Source organism: Trachemys scripta, chromosome 5 (assembly GCF_013100865.1).
Source record: "Trachemys scripta elegans isolate TJP31775 chromosome 5, CAS_Tse_1.0, whole genome shotgun sequence".
NCBI classification, from domain to species: Eukaryota; Metazoa; Chordata; order Testudines; family Emydidae; genus Trachemys; species Trachemys scripta.
In genome coordinates, this window is record NC_048302.1 from 107,907,842 (window position 1) to 107,921,491 (window position 13,650).

General features: G+C 38.5%; 1 protein-coding gene across 7 annotated transcripts in view; it reads right to left on the minus strand.

The window, feature by feature from the left end:
• Positions 1–13,650, minus strand: part of SLIT2 (slit guidance ligand 2) — a 419,653-nt gene that overhangs the window by 131,154 nt on the left and 274,849 nt on the right. For all 7 annotated transcript variants that reach the window (XM_034771222.1, XM_034771220.1, XM_034771221.1 and 4 more), the window contains exons 8-9: positions 13,393–13,556; positions 10,798–10,936 (exon numbers count right to left, since the gene is read on the minus strand). In XM_034771222.1, coding sequence (XP_034627113.1) covers positions 10,798–10,936; positions 13,393–13,556 — 303 coding nt within the window. The remainder of the gene's footprint in view (positions 1–10,797; positions 10,937–13,392; positions 13,557–13,650) is intronic.

Genomic DNA, 13,650 nt, shown 5'->3' on the forward strand with positions numbered 1-13,650 from the left:
AAAGGTGTGTCAAAGAAGAAAAAGTGGACTGTGCATTATCCAAACATTCCATCAGCTATACGCCCAGTACCCCACGGAGAAGGACTGCCGGTTCCTGATGCACCAGAAGCATTCTCACTTGAGTCAGATGAGGAAGGGGAAGAGGATGAAACTTCTGGTCCTGAATCATCAATGTCACAGGACCCACATTTTCTCCCATCATCCTCCTCTGAACCACACCTCATAACACAAGGTGAACTGAATGACCTTGTCAGGGATTTGGAACTACCCAAGAGTAAGGCAGAGCTGTTGGGCTCCAGACTACAGCAGTGGAATCTCCTGGCAGGTGATGTTAGGGTTTCCATGTTCCGTGACCGTCAAAAGGATCTTGTCCCATTCTTCTTCATGGAAGGTGATCTTGTAACCTGCAACAACATCGTTGGTGTGATGGCAGCCCTCAACATCGTTCACAATCCAAATGAGTGGAGACTGTTCATTGATTCATCGAAGACGAGTCTTAAAGCTGTTTTCCTACATAATGGCAATGTTTTGCCATCAATTCCAGTTGGTCATGCAGTCCATATGAAGGAAACCTATGACAACATGAAACAACTTTTGAGGTGCATAAACTATGACCAACATCAGTGGCAGCTTTGTGGCGATTTGAAGGTTGTTGCTCTCTTGCTTGGTCTGCAGACTGGATACACAAAGTACTGCTGTTTTCTCTGCGAATGGGATAGTCGTGAAAGAGATTCCCACTTCATCAAGAAAGATTGGCCACTCTGACAGTCATTGGCGCCTGGGAGGAAAAGTGTTCAGCATCCACCACTTGTTGAATCAAGGAAGGTTTTGTTACCACCCTTACACATCAAGCTGGGTCTGATGAAGAACTTTGTCAAGGCCATTGACAAAACACAAGCAGCTTTCAAGTACCTCCGTGGAAAATTTCCAAGTTTAAGTGAAGCTAAGATAAAGGAAGGTGTCTTTGTTGGTCCTCAGATTCGTGAACTTCTTCGAGATGATGCATTTGACCAACCACTGTGTGGCAAGGAAAAGACGGCATGGAAAGTCTTCCAGTTAGGGGCAATAAATTTTCTCGGAAACAACAAGGCAGACAACTACAGGTTGTTGGTGGAAAACCTCCTCAAGGCATACAAAAGCCTTGGTTGCAACATGTCACTAAAGATACATTTTTTGCACTCTCATCTAGATTTTTTTCCACCGAACTGCGGAGCAGTGAGCGACGAGCATGGCGAGCAATTTCACCAGGAGATTGCAACAATGGAGAAATGCTATCAGGGCAAATGGAGCCCATCAATGCTTGCAGACTATTGCTGGACAGTGACAAGAGATGCTCCATTTAATGAATACAAGAGACAAGCCAAGAAGCGCCGAGTAGACACTGAATAGGACTAAACTATGTACATAATCGTTTTTTGCCTTTTGTTTCATAATACATTTTATTTATAGAACCCTTTTGCTGATTTTTAAAGTGTTACATAAACAGGACAGGTGAAATATTATCATGTAAAGCAACCATAAACACATGAAAAGACCTAGATTTACAATTTATGATTAAAACTCTACTATCTACACAATATACATAGACATAAAATGTAAAAACTTAAATATTTTAGAAACAGTAGCCAATCAGTTGTTTTAATTGTCATGTCTGAATTCAGCACACCCAAATACATAATAAATAGTACATTTTATCTCTGAAGCAGATGACTTCTCAAAAATTGTAGACCAGTGTGATAGCTCATCTCAATTGATTGGCCTGTTACAGTTGGTATGACTACTTCCACCTTTTCATGTTCTCTGTATGTATAAATATCTTCTTTCTGTGTGTTCCATTCTATGCATCCGAAGAAGTGGGCTGTAGCCATGAAAGCTTATGCTCAAATAAATTTGTTAGTCTCTAAGGTGCCACAAGTACTCCTGTTCTTTTATCATTTATGTTGCTCTTCTCTGAACAGTATATTTGTCCATATCTTTCCTAAACTGTGGTGCTCAGAATTGGACACAGTATTCCAGCTGAGGCCTCAACAGTGCTCCTATGTCTTCCATATGACACTCTTGTTAATACACCCCAGAATGATATTGGCCTCTTTTGCAACTGCATCACATTGTTGACTCATATTCTATTTGTTATTCACTATAACCCACAGATCCTTTTCAACAGTACTACCATCTTTTGTATCCCCCATTTTGTAGCTGTGCATTTGATTTTTCCTTCCTAAGTGTGGTACTTTGCACTTGCCTTTACTTAATTTCATGTTGTTTTCAGACCAATTCTCCAATTTGTCAAGGTCATTTTCAATTCTAATCCTATCTTACAAAGTGCTTGCAACCCCTCCCTGCTTGGTGTCATCCACAAATTTTATAAACATACTTTCTACGTGGGTAATACCATTTCTGATCCTGCTTGATATTCCCCTACTTATACAGAAGTAAACAAGCACCTTGTGTAGCACACAGGGAATGACAGACTCATGGAAGAAGAATAGAAGTGCCATCAAAGAGAGGATGAGAATATGAGACTAGGAATAAAGACAGTAGACTGGGAATACTTCGGGAAGAGAAGCCAAATAGGAAGGTATAAAAATATGTGAACTGACAAATGAAACATCAGAAAGTTAGCATGTGACAGCTAAACAAATATGATGTTTGGCACTCACACTGAAAAAGATGCTCTACCCTAGAATGAGCAAACTTTATTTTGAAGACCACAGTATTCAAGAATTCAGTGATTTTTCATTACACAGAAGAATGAAGTTGGACTCCTGAAATTTCCTCACTACATATATTATGTACTTTGGAATTTTCCCTGCCTTTTCAACAGCAGCTGCTAACAACAATAAAAATACTGCTTTTGACCCCATCTTTCCAACCAAAGGTGGGGGGAAAGCAATTAATTCCCATCTTTGATTGCTTAAATGCTTCTTTACACTTGGCTATGTTTATCACAGCAGGTCATCTTATCAGTCTAAAGTATAACAAAATCCATTCTACTGCAGACTTCTTTATTTTCTCTTCCATTCATACCGCTATGCTGAGGAAAGGGATTTTAGGAAGAGTTATCTGATTATGAGTATCAACTAGTTCAAACAAAATAAGAGCCAGACTTTTCATAAATCAGCCCATACCATAAACAGCTTCCTGGCCTATTACTTTGAACATCCCATTACTTACTTTTGAAGATCCAGTGATTAGTAGGTCTAATAGCCTCACTGCTGGATTTTCTAGGAATTCCCTATTTTGTCATGTGCCAGAGTGTATCACACACCAAGAAACCCCAAATCACTTCTAGAGGGCATTCTAAGGCTTCCAGTGTGGAATATGAGCTCTGAAATGCAACTAAAGGGAGGGAGATCCAAATTACTGGAAAATGAAATGTGGAAATGGATGCTTGTGAAGAGACTTACTGGATATGATAACCTTTGAAAGAGATTCACTCTTTAAAAATGATTATTAAATGGGCTTTTTGAGCATTATGAATGATCCGTAAGCCGGGAAAGGAAAGGAAGAAGTTGGCAAATGAAACAGCCCTTATAGCTGATAGAGTTCAATAGAGAGAACCTTCGCAGGAAAAAAAAAAAATCCCAGTAAGTTTTGAGGAGACTGAAAGAGCTGTGAACTCAAATAAATTTAAACTGTGTTAAATCAAACTCTTTAGGGTAAGTGACTTTCTTGAATTAATGAGTGAAGGGTTAAATGATGAAAGAAACTAACAAGAGCACCATATCTATGAATATTTTGCATGTTGTTTATTGTAAACATGCTTTCTCTGGAAATTTATATGAATGCAGAAGTCCGGGAATAAGCTTGGGGAGAGTATTCAGAGGAATGGTTTTGTATAGAGTAGATTATTTTGTTATTTAAAATGACCATTTTCAGAGCATAACTAAAATCACATTAAGTGAAATGGACCTGAAAAGAAAAGCTTAAGAACTTACCACTCTATATAATATTCTAGTGGTGCAAGTTTATTTGGATATGAACAGGAATGATGTTACTGATACAGAGAAATAAATTAAATAAATATATATACAGACATAATAAAAATTAGGAATTAGATTACTGGGGCATTAAATACTTAATGTTGGCCTGTGCTCTATGATGCCAGAAAGCGACCAAAGATTTATAGTCAGATTCATCTACCATTTTCACCCAAAAGTATCAGGGCTATCTGGAAAGCAACAGTGCAGCAACCCCAGAGTTATTTGGTACATAATACATAGTCCTACCCCTGATTTAGGATGAGATAAATTTGCTGGGTGCAGAACACTGACCTTTGTAACAATTCCTATGTCACACAAAAAGGTACAGCCAAGGTCACTCAGACTAAAGTACATCCATTAGTTTGCTTATTTCTGCTTTTTAGCACAGTATTTAAATAACAGATTAATTTAGCATGCCCTTGGAAATAAATATAAAAGTGTCAGTGTGGAATTTACAAGGTAATATGTTAAAACTATGTCATGTGATTATATAAAACCAGGTAGATACAAACATAATAAAATAACAACAACAACAACAACAATACCTAGCTTTTATATAGTGCTTTTCATCATAGATCTCCAAATACTTTAAAAAAGGTCGATAGCACTATCCCCATTTTGCAGATGAGGAAATTGAGGTTTAGAGAGGAAAAGGGACTTGCCCAAACAGCAGGCCAGTAGCAGAGCTGGGGATAGAATACAGCTCTGCTGGGTCCCAACCCAGTGCCTTATCCACTAGGCAACACTGCCTCCCATGTATATTATGTATAAGAAAAATAAAATCTTTACTGTTATTAAATCTCAGTTTATAATTTAAGTCAAAAACATCAGGGATGCTCTTATTTGAATAATTTCTTTAAAGCTACTTATCTTTATGTTATTTGACAAATTTCATCCAGATCTAGAATTTACTTAAATTGTTCACTGCATCTATACTCTATGAATGTTAAATATTAAATAAAATAATGTCAGTGATATTAATGCAGGCCACCAAACTGCGTGTGGAGATTACACTAAATACACAAATGTCATATGAGTTCTTCACAAACAAGCCTTCCCAACACCCAGGACTATTGTATCCTGAACTTTCTATCTATCTATCTATCTATGCTGCCAAATGTGCCCTGATAAACATGGACGTACTGGCCTACAAACTCCCTCCGTTCAAAAAAGTGTGTAAGGATGATATTGATTGAAACAATAATTAAAAAGAGAATTATAAAAACACCTGGAGGAACATGATGAAATACAGACAAAAACAACAGCAAAGCTTCTGTGAAAGTAAATAATCTAATCTAATGGATTTCTTTGAGTGAGACAATAAAATAATGGTGAAGAGAGACCATTTGCTGTACTTTATTTGGATTTTCCAAAAGCCCAGGTCCCTTACAAGAGCCTTACAAGCCTCTTATAACTAAGCAGTCACTGGGCAAAGAGTAAAGTCATGGCATGGATCTGAAACTGGCTAAGAAAATATAGGAATAAAGGCAGGGGTGAAAGTAATATTAAATTCTTACCGGTATGGGGGCTGGCTCTGGCCCCCGGAAGGGCCAGGGCCTTGGGCAGAAGGAGTGGGGCCTCAGGCGGAAGGGGAGGAGCTGGGGGTCAGCCTCCCCCAGCCGCCCATCCGTGCTGCCTGGCCTCCACTGCCTGGGGCTCTGGCAATGATTTAAAAAGGTCCGGGGCTCCGGCCACTGCCATGGTAGCGGCAGCCATGAGCCCCAGGCCCTTTAAAATCGCTGGCCCCGGGGCAGCTGCCCTTTTTGCCCCCCCGTTGGTGGCCTGGGGAGGAGGGAGGCAAAAGGGGCAGCGACATTAAAGCGCTGCCACAGCAGCTCTTTAACATGGGCTGCGTATGGGCCAGTACCGTATCAGCCCACTTTCACCCCTGAATAAAGGATCGCTTTTCATTGTGGGAAAAGGTTAACACTGGGATGTTACAAGACTACGTACTAGAATCATGGTTAAATATATTATCAATTATATATATACCAAAAAACTGTGTGTTGGGTCCACAGGTTAGCTGGGGGCGTGGGGTAGGAATGGAGCCCAGCCCAGGTCTCTCTCTCTTCCTCCTCCTGCCCTGTGTTGCCCACAGAATGGAGGATGGGCCGGGCTGCTGGGCGCACAAGCTAGATCTAGGAGACTTATGGGTAGAACCAGCCCCCTTCTCTTCCCCCTCCCTCCTCCCTGAGAGTTGGGGGAACTCCTGCCAGATTTGGTGCTTGCAGTGGGTGGGTGAATGGGATGATGAGGACATGTGCTGGGGAGGTGTGTAGTAATGGTAAGATCACCATGCCGACTCCTCCCCTTCCCAGCTGCTCCAGCAGTTCCTAGGCATTCCCGGTGCACTGCCTGGGAATCTCTTTATAATGTTCATGTTCAATTATTATTTTGGCACACTGCCACAATATTCCTGTGGAACACAAGTGAAAGAAAGTAAAAGGTGATTTTTTTAATAATTTAGAATTTAGTTAAACCAAATTGGATAAAGAAATGACACTTCTCTAGCCTGCAGGCCTACTCCCTGATGAATCTCAAGGTCCTACTACAAATAATAGAGGCGTTAGATCTTTATAGGCAGCAAGAATCGTTAATACGTTCCATGATAAGGCAACCAAAATACAGGGGTAACAAACATAATGATCTGGAAAAGGATGAATAAGGGCAAAATGTAGAGATAACAAAAAATTTTACGTTAAAATTAGACAAGACCAGAAAAAAGACTGTAAGAATCCTGAGAGGGAAATAAGCTAGGTGAATAGGTAGCACAATGGCTATTAAATTGAATGCTTACAAATGCAAGGTAATATATATTTGGATGGAACAATATAATGTACTCGTATACAATTAATTTGGAACCCAGAAGTGTAACAACTAAGGAAAAGACGTAGGCATCCTTGTGGACAATTCAGTGAAAATTTCTACTAAATGTGCAATGGTGCTCACAGAACCAAATGAAATATTAAGATGTATAAGGAAAATGATCGAAAACTATAATCCCATTATATAAATTGATGGCTCACTGTCATCTGGGAAACAGCACTCCGTTTCAGTCACCCCATCTCAAACAAGATATAGCAGAAATGGAGGGAGTTCAGAGATTAGTGATACAAATGACTAAGGCTTAGAAAGACTCCCACATCAGGAGAGACTGAAAAGACTTTGAATGTTCAGTTTACAAAAGAGCAGAATAAGAGATGTACCACAGCGATAAACAAAATGATAAACGCTAAAGTAAATTGAGAATTTCTATCTATATTCTCTCACAATACAAGAACAAGCAAACAATTAATTTAATTTAAAAAGGAACATATTTAAAACTGGAACCAGTTGGAGCCCAAGCCTCCCTTCTGTCCACACACAAATCAGTCTAACTCAGGACAACAAGCACTCAGAACCTTGCGAGAGGAGGGTTGGTCAGAGCCCAAATCCCACTGTGACTTGGGTCCAAGCCCTACCATTTTGCAGTGTGGACGAAGGTTAAGCCTCAGACCTGAGTCAGAAGGGTTGCGTAGTGCGGTGTGGACACATTAGCATGGCTGTGAGACTCTGGTCCAGGAACTGTAAACCCAGGTTTACAATACAGTGTGTATGTTTAAGCACGGGTTTGGAAACTCCAAGTCCACAAGCTCGGGTCCACTGAGCTTACTATGCAGTGTAGACATGCCCACAGAAATCTGATCATATCTCACTTAAACTATGGCAATCTCTTCCTGTCTGACCTCCACTCTCTCACCTCTTCCCTTCTTCAATCTATACAAAACAAAGCAGTAAAGATCCTATTCTTGTCATGTCACTAGGACTATGTCCTCATGAAGTCCTCCACTGTGCACTCTGGTTCTTCCATTGAGTTAATTCTTTACTTACAGAGCCCTTTGCATCTCCTCCTCCAGTTACTTCTTTGCCCCTATATCATCTTGTTCCCCAAACTGCACTCCTCTCACTTTGCTACCCCCTTTGTCGTCATGCTTTCTGTGGTGCTGCCTTCTGCACTTTGGAGTCCTTTCCCAAATACTGGGTGCTAAGTGTGCTCTATCTCCACTTCAAAAACACTTCTCAAAATCCTGATTCTTAGCGTAACATTCAACCACTAACCAAAGCACCTTTCTCATGACATTAAATTAAACTGATGTATTTCTATTCTAGTTAAAACAGCTCAAACTTCTGCTTTAAAATGTTTTATGTGTTCTTGTATTGCATTTGAACAGATCCAAGATTATGCACACCCTGAGATAGGAATGCTGTTATTTCTTCAACTGCCTGTACTGCGCCATTATGCAGCTACTATGCTTTTAAAACCAGCAGCAACATGATAGCTATATGATATATACTTACATATATAATATAGACTAGAGAAAATTCTTCCTTTAATCACACCTTTGAAAACCTACTGAAGATAATGAGTTTTCCTGGGTATAAACGTAGGCTGTCCAGAGATGACGTTCAAAATGGAGAATGTTGACAGTGGGATACAATACTCAGTGCTATTAGAAGAGTGACATTGCTCACAGAATCACAGAACTGGAAAGGACCTCGAGAGGTCATTTAGTCCAGACCCCGGCACTCATGGCAGGACTAAGTATTATCTAGACCATCCCTGACAGGTGTTTGTCTAACCTGCTCTTAAAAATCTCCAATGATGGAGATCCCACAACCTCCCTTGGCAATTTATTCCAGTGCTTAACTACCCTGACAGTTAGGAAGTTTTTCCTAATGTCCAACCTAAATGGCCCTTGTTGCAATTTAAGCCCATTGCTTCAGGTTCTATCCTCAAAAGGTTAAGAAAAACAGTTTTTCTTCCAACTCCATGAAACAACACTTTACGTACTTGAAAACTGTTATGTCCCCTCTGTCTTCTCTTTTCCAGACTAAATAAACCTAATTTTTTCAATCTTCCCTCATAAGTCATGTTTTCTAGACCTTTAATCATTTTTGTTGCTCTTCTCTGGACTCTCTCCAATTTCTCTACATCCTTCCTGAAATGTGGTGCCCAGAACTGGACACAATACTCCAGTTGAGGCCTAATCAGCGCAGAGTAGAGCGGAAGAATTATTTCTCGGGTCTTGCTTACAACACTCCTGCTCATACATCCCAGAATGATGTTCACTTTTTTTGCAACAGCGTTATACTGTTGACTCATATTTAGCTTGTGGTCCACTATGACCCCTAGATTCCTTTCCGCAGTACTCCTGCCTAGGCAGTCATTTCCCATTTTGTATGTGTGCAACTGATTGTTCCTTCCTGTGAGGTCCTACTCAATCCCACAATACAATGATTTTTCTAGAAACTAAATATTTCCGTATAAATAATTTTTAATATACTGAAAAATATTTTTCTTGCATGGAATGTTGCAAATTCAGTTACTTTTACTGCAGTGGCATTGCATGTTGGATAAAGGTCAATGTAAATTGCCTCAATAGTTTCTGCTCCACCTATCTGCTTTAAACACTTTTTTTAAAAGTTATTTTTTACTCAGAACATAGTTAAGCAAATCTGTGGGTGTCCTGTTTCTGAGAGTGTTCACAACTATTTTTATTTGTGAACACCCCAGAAAATTTGAAGATGGTTCCTTTATCTTGTATATCTTTCAACTTCTCTTTTTAATACTTCTGAAAGAAAATAACTTGTATTATTAACAAGCATATGTTTATAATAATTCATATTCTTTTCATATGAGTTTTCCTCTTTTTATAAAAAAAAGATACTAACCTGTTCAGTAACTGCTGTTCTTCAAGTTGTGTTGCACATCTCCATTCCACTTATACTGATGGCCACGCACTGGGCACACAGATACCAAGAGTGGAATGCACATGTGCACATGCACATGAACTTGAAGGAGAATTAAAAAATAATATTCCTTCTACTGATATGTGTGGAAAACATCAGAAGTACATTCTTCTATGCAGTGTAGAATACATTTTAATATCTCACTTCCTATACAGGGTCTTACTGGAAAAGTACTGCACCAGGAGAGTAACCCTCTGCTGTGGCTTTTCTATTTTAAATCATAGAGACTAGTGGCTCCGTTTTAGTTATTGGATAACCTGTTGTTAGTTTTTGGCAAAAACAACTGACTTGCCAGTAGAGCAATACAACAAAACTATTTTAAGTCACTTGGCTCTGTGTCAGCCAACTGAATTAAGTTTTGTAATTTATACAGCATGTAGTCATACAAACCAAATGCTGATATTAAAAGTAGTTGTATATTCCAAAAATACTCATCCTTTATAACATATGAAAAGATAAGCCACCTTAACAGTACATATTATCTACTCCTCCCGCGCAGACACATCTTTTATCGCTTCTACAACTACAACACAGACCACATTCCTCAACTTTAAATCTGCCTTCTAAATTCGCCCTTTTGAGGATACTCCTTTACCAGCTACTTACTCCCAGCCCAACTAGTTGTGGATATTTGGTGTAGTGATTTATTGCACTGGGAATAGGTGGTTTGTTAAAAGGGATGACTGAAGGAAGGCACCCAAGGGGGCAAAGGTAAGGTTGTGGTGTGTTATCTGTGTTGAAAGGCTACTTAGTTGTAGAAATAACATCATCTATGCCCCATTTTAAGTCCATTCTGTTTGCAGTCTTAAAAACAGTTCTGTGACTAGTGTCCCTGTAATGAACCTATAACCGAAAATACAAGACTATAACAAATGGTTTCCTACACACCAAATATTTTTATTTCTGGTATATTCCAAAACACTCTTCCTATACAGTATATTACTTACCAGAGCAAATAAATATAAGTAGATAGAGGGAACACTACATTTCTACAAGTTAATGGCAAAAAAGCAAGATAACCTACATTTCAGTAATAGTTTCTGGAAGATTGGTTGGGATCTCAGTAAGGCCTTTCCCACGACAGTCAACAATGTTGTTACTACAGGTACATGCAGTAGGACAATGCAAGACGCTGCAGGAGGGAGCCATAAAAGACTGATGACCTGGAACAGAAAACAAATTGCTTCTTCTAAAACTGCAGAATAGTCAAATAGAAGAAGTCTAGATCATTCCAACAGTGAACAATCCTATTTCTCCCTTCCCTACAAAATAACACACAGAGCTCTTAGAATAAACATGGCTACAAAATCAGTTACTTTGAGTTACATTAATTCATCTGAATAACACCTGCACATTAATTAGATTAAATGAATAATACCTGCATGTTGAACTAACTTGTATAGCATGGAAGAGAAAATTCAGATTTACAGCTTTAACTCTTGCTTTCATAATTTCTTAGCTTGGTTAACATTCATATGTTCCAAAAACAGCTTGTTGCACAAAAATATCTGGGCAAAATGAAATGCACTGAAGATACAGTATCAATCAAGATTTTCAACCATTTTTTTTTCTTTTGTGGGTTTAAATATTTCTAAGTATCACTGATCTATTTCTTTTGTTTTTATGATAGTATTCAATAAAAATTGTTAATGGAAATGAATGAACTGTCCCATAAAAACCAAAACACCTCCTGAACAGGTAAATTCTATTGCATAACTACTTATTTAAAAATGACCTTTCAATGTATATATTATATACCTGATACAGACTCTTTATTCTCCTGTGACTACATACCCAGAATCCAAAAGCATTTCAAGTGAACCCCCTGGCCCAATACAGTTCAGTGGGAGTTTTGCCATTGGCTTCCATGGAATCAAGATTTGACCCTGTGTGTTATTTCAGCCAAAAATGCAAAGATACCCCACAAAATCCTGATCACCCCTCATCTTGACTCATATTGCTGTAATTCATAACTAAATAGTTTCAAAGTTCATTGTGCCCTATGTTATCAAGGTTGGCATTTATATTCACTACATTTAAATGTAATATTCAGAAAGTAGATCATGAAGTATAATTTATACATATTATTGAAAATGCATAAATTGCACGTCCCCCAGTATAGTCAGTAAATTTAATTACTGTAGCTATTTAAATTCAGGAGGGTGAGAAACTGGGGAGGTTTTTGTTGTTTGTTTTGTTTTTGAAAGTTGGAGAAAATTTTGTAACCCACAGAAAATAGTTTGATGGCCCACTTTGGAATCATGACTGTAAGACTAACATTTCCTTCTCAATTCTCTAATGTCATACTTTCACCTAGAAACTTGTTCTACTGGCAATTAGAAACTAATTGCTCTGCGTGTTCAGTATTTCAAACTTTAACAGATCCATTTTGTTAAAATTACACTAACAAAAAAGACTTGTCTTTTGAGCTAGCAGTTTACAATATCTAAATTTCAGCATTATTCTGGAGTTACAAGAGAGCAAACAGGTAACTAAAACAAATATACCTATGCTACTGTTGTTACACTCCTAATGTAAAAAAATATTCAAATTGATGTTATTGAATAAAAATAAATTGATCCAGGGCTAAGACATGTATATCAAGGTGCAAAGTTATAAATCCCCCAAAATAGGGATTTACAATGGGAATGTTCAGAGATATTCACTTAAAGACAAATTCTCAGGTGTACGAACAGGGTTTCACTGAGATCCCTGCACATGCACCCAAAGGCAGAATCTGTGGAGCAAGGAGGCATTATACTCAAGTTGGGAATGCACTCATTAAGCCTTAGTCCTACAAGATTTATATGGATGGATCCTGGTGCTTGTGTGGTGCTCTATCGACATCAACGGGGCTCTGCTGGACACAAAGGTCTGCCTGCATGGTAAAACTCGCAGATCAGTGTTTAAATACAGCAGATACAGTTGCACATATGCTATTGTTCATAAGAATTTTGGGAATCAGAAACATTAACCAAAGTTTACAGATATTTTTCAATCCAAGTCTAAAACTATTAAAAAAAGAAACATGAACTTGCCTTCTTCCTCATCTATGAATGGATGGGGAAAAAATGAATAAAGAAAAAGTGGTTAGTACTGAACTGTTAGTCATTTCATTATTTCACTTCAGAAAACAACCAGAGTTGCTAAAGCATACAAATGGTATTCCAAAAGGGGTTCTTTGGGGAGTGGGGAGTTTATGAAAACGGTTGAAAATACTGAAGTAGGGAACAAAGAGCCTGTAAATTAAAAAGAACAGAGTCATTCCATTTAGAAAGCTTCCTGACTGTCTCAAAATGTACATTTAGATTTCAATTTCATAGTCACCCATCTCCAAATATTTGTTTTTAGAAAGGTATGTATATAGTGTTGCTATGTATTTTGTGTGTGTGTGTGTGTGTGTGTGTGTGTATGAATCATTTACATAAAGTACATAGGAACACAATTACCCACATTAGAGCCATGTATATCTCCAAAATAAATGAACAGGTTTTCAAACAACATTTTTAGACTCTGTAGAGCTAGAAACAGCGTACAGTGCATATCATTACAATCTCTGTTAAACTGGTGTTAAACATGCATTAAATCAGAGCTCTGTTGCAGAATTTGTTTCCCTTACCACTGCAGACAAATTCTCGTTTTTGAACCTCTGCTACATTGTGTCCCCTCAGGTGGGATGGGCCCATACACTGTGTGTACAGGCCAACTCGGGGTCGCTGCCGCAGCCAATCGGATAGCCAAGCCAGGTGGCAATCACAGTAGAGATTATTCGAGTGAAGTCGACTGAATGAGAGGAAGCAAGTCAATATGTTTAAATTAGCAAAAAACCTGAGTGACAGAGTTTTACAGATCTGGAAGATTTACTAATAAGAAGTCC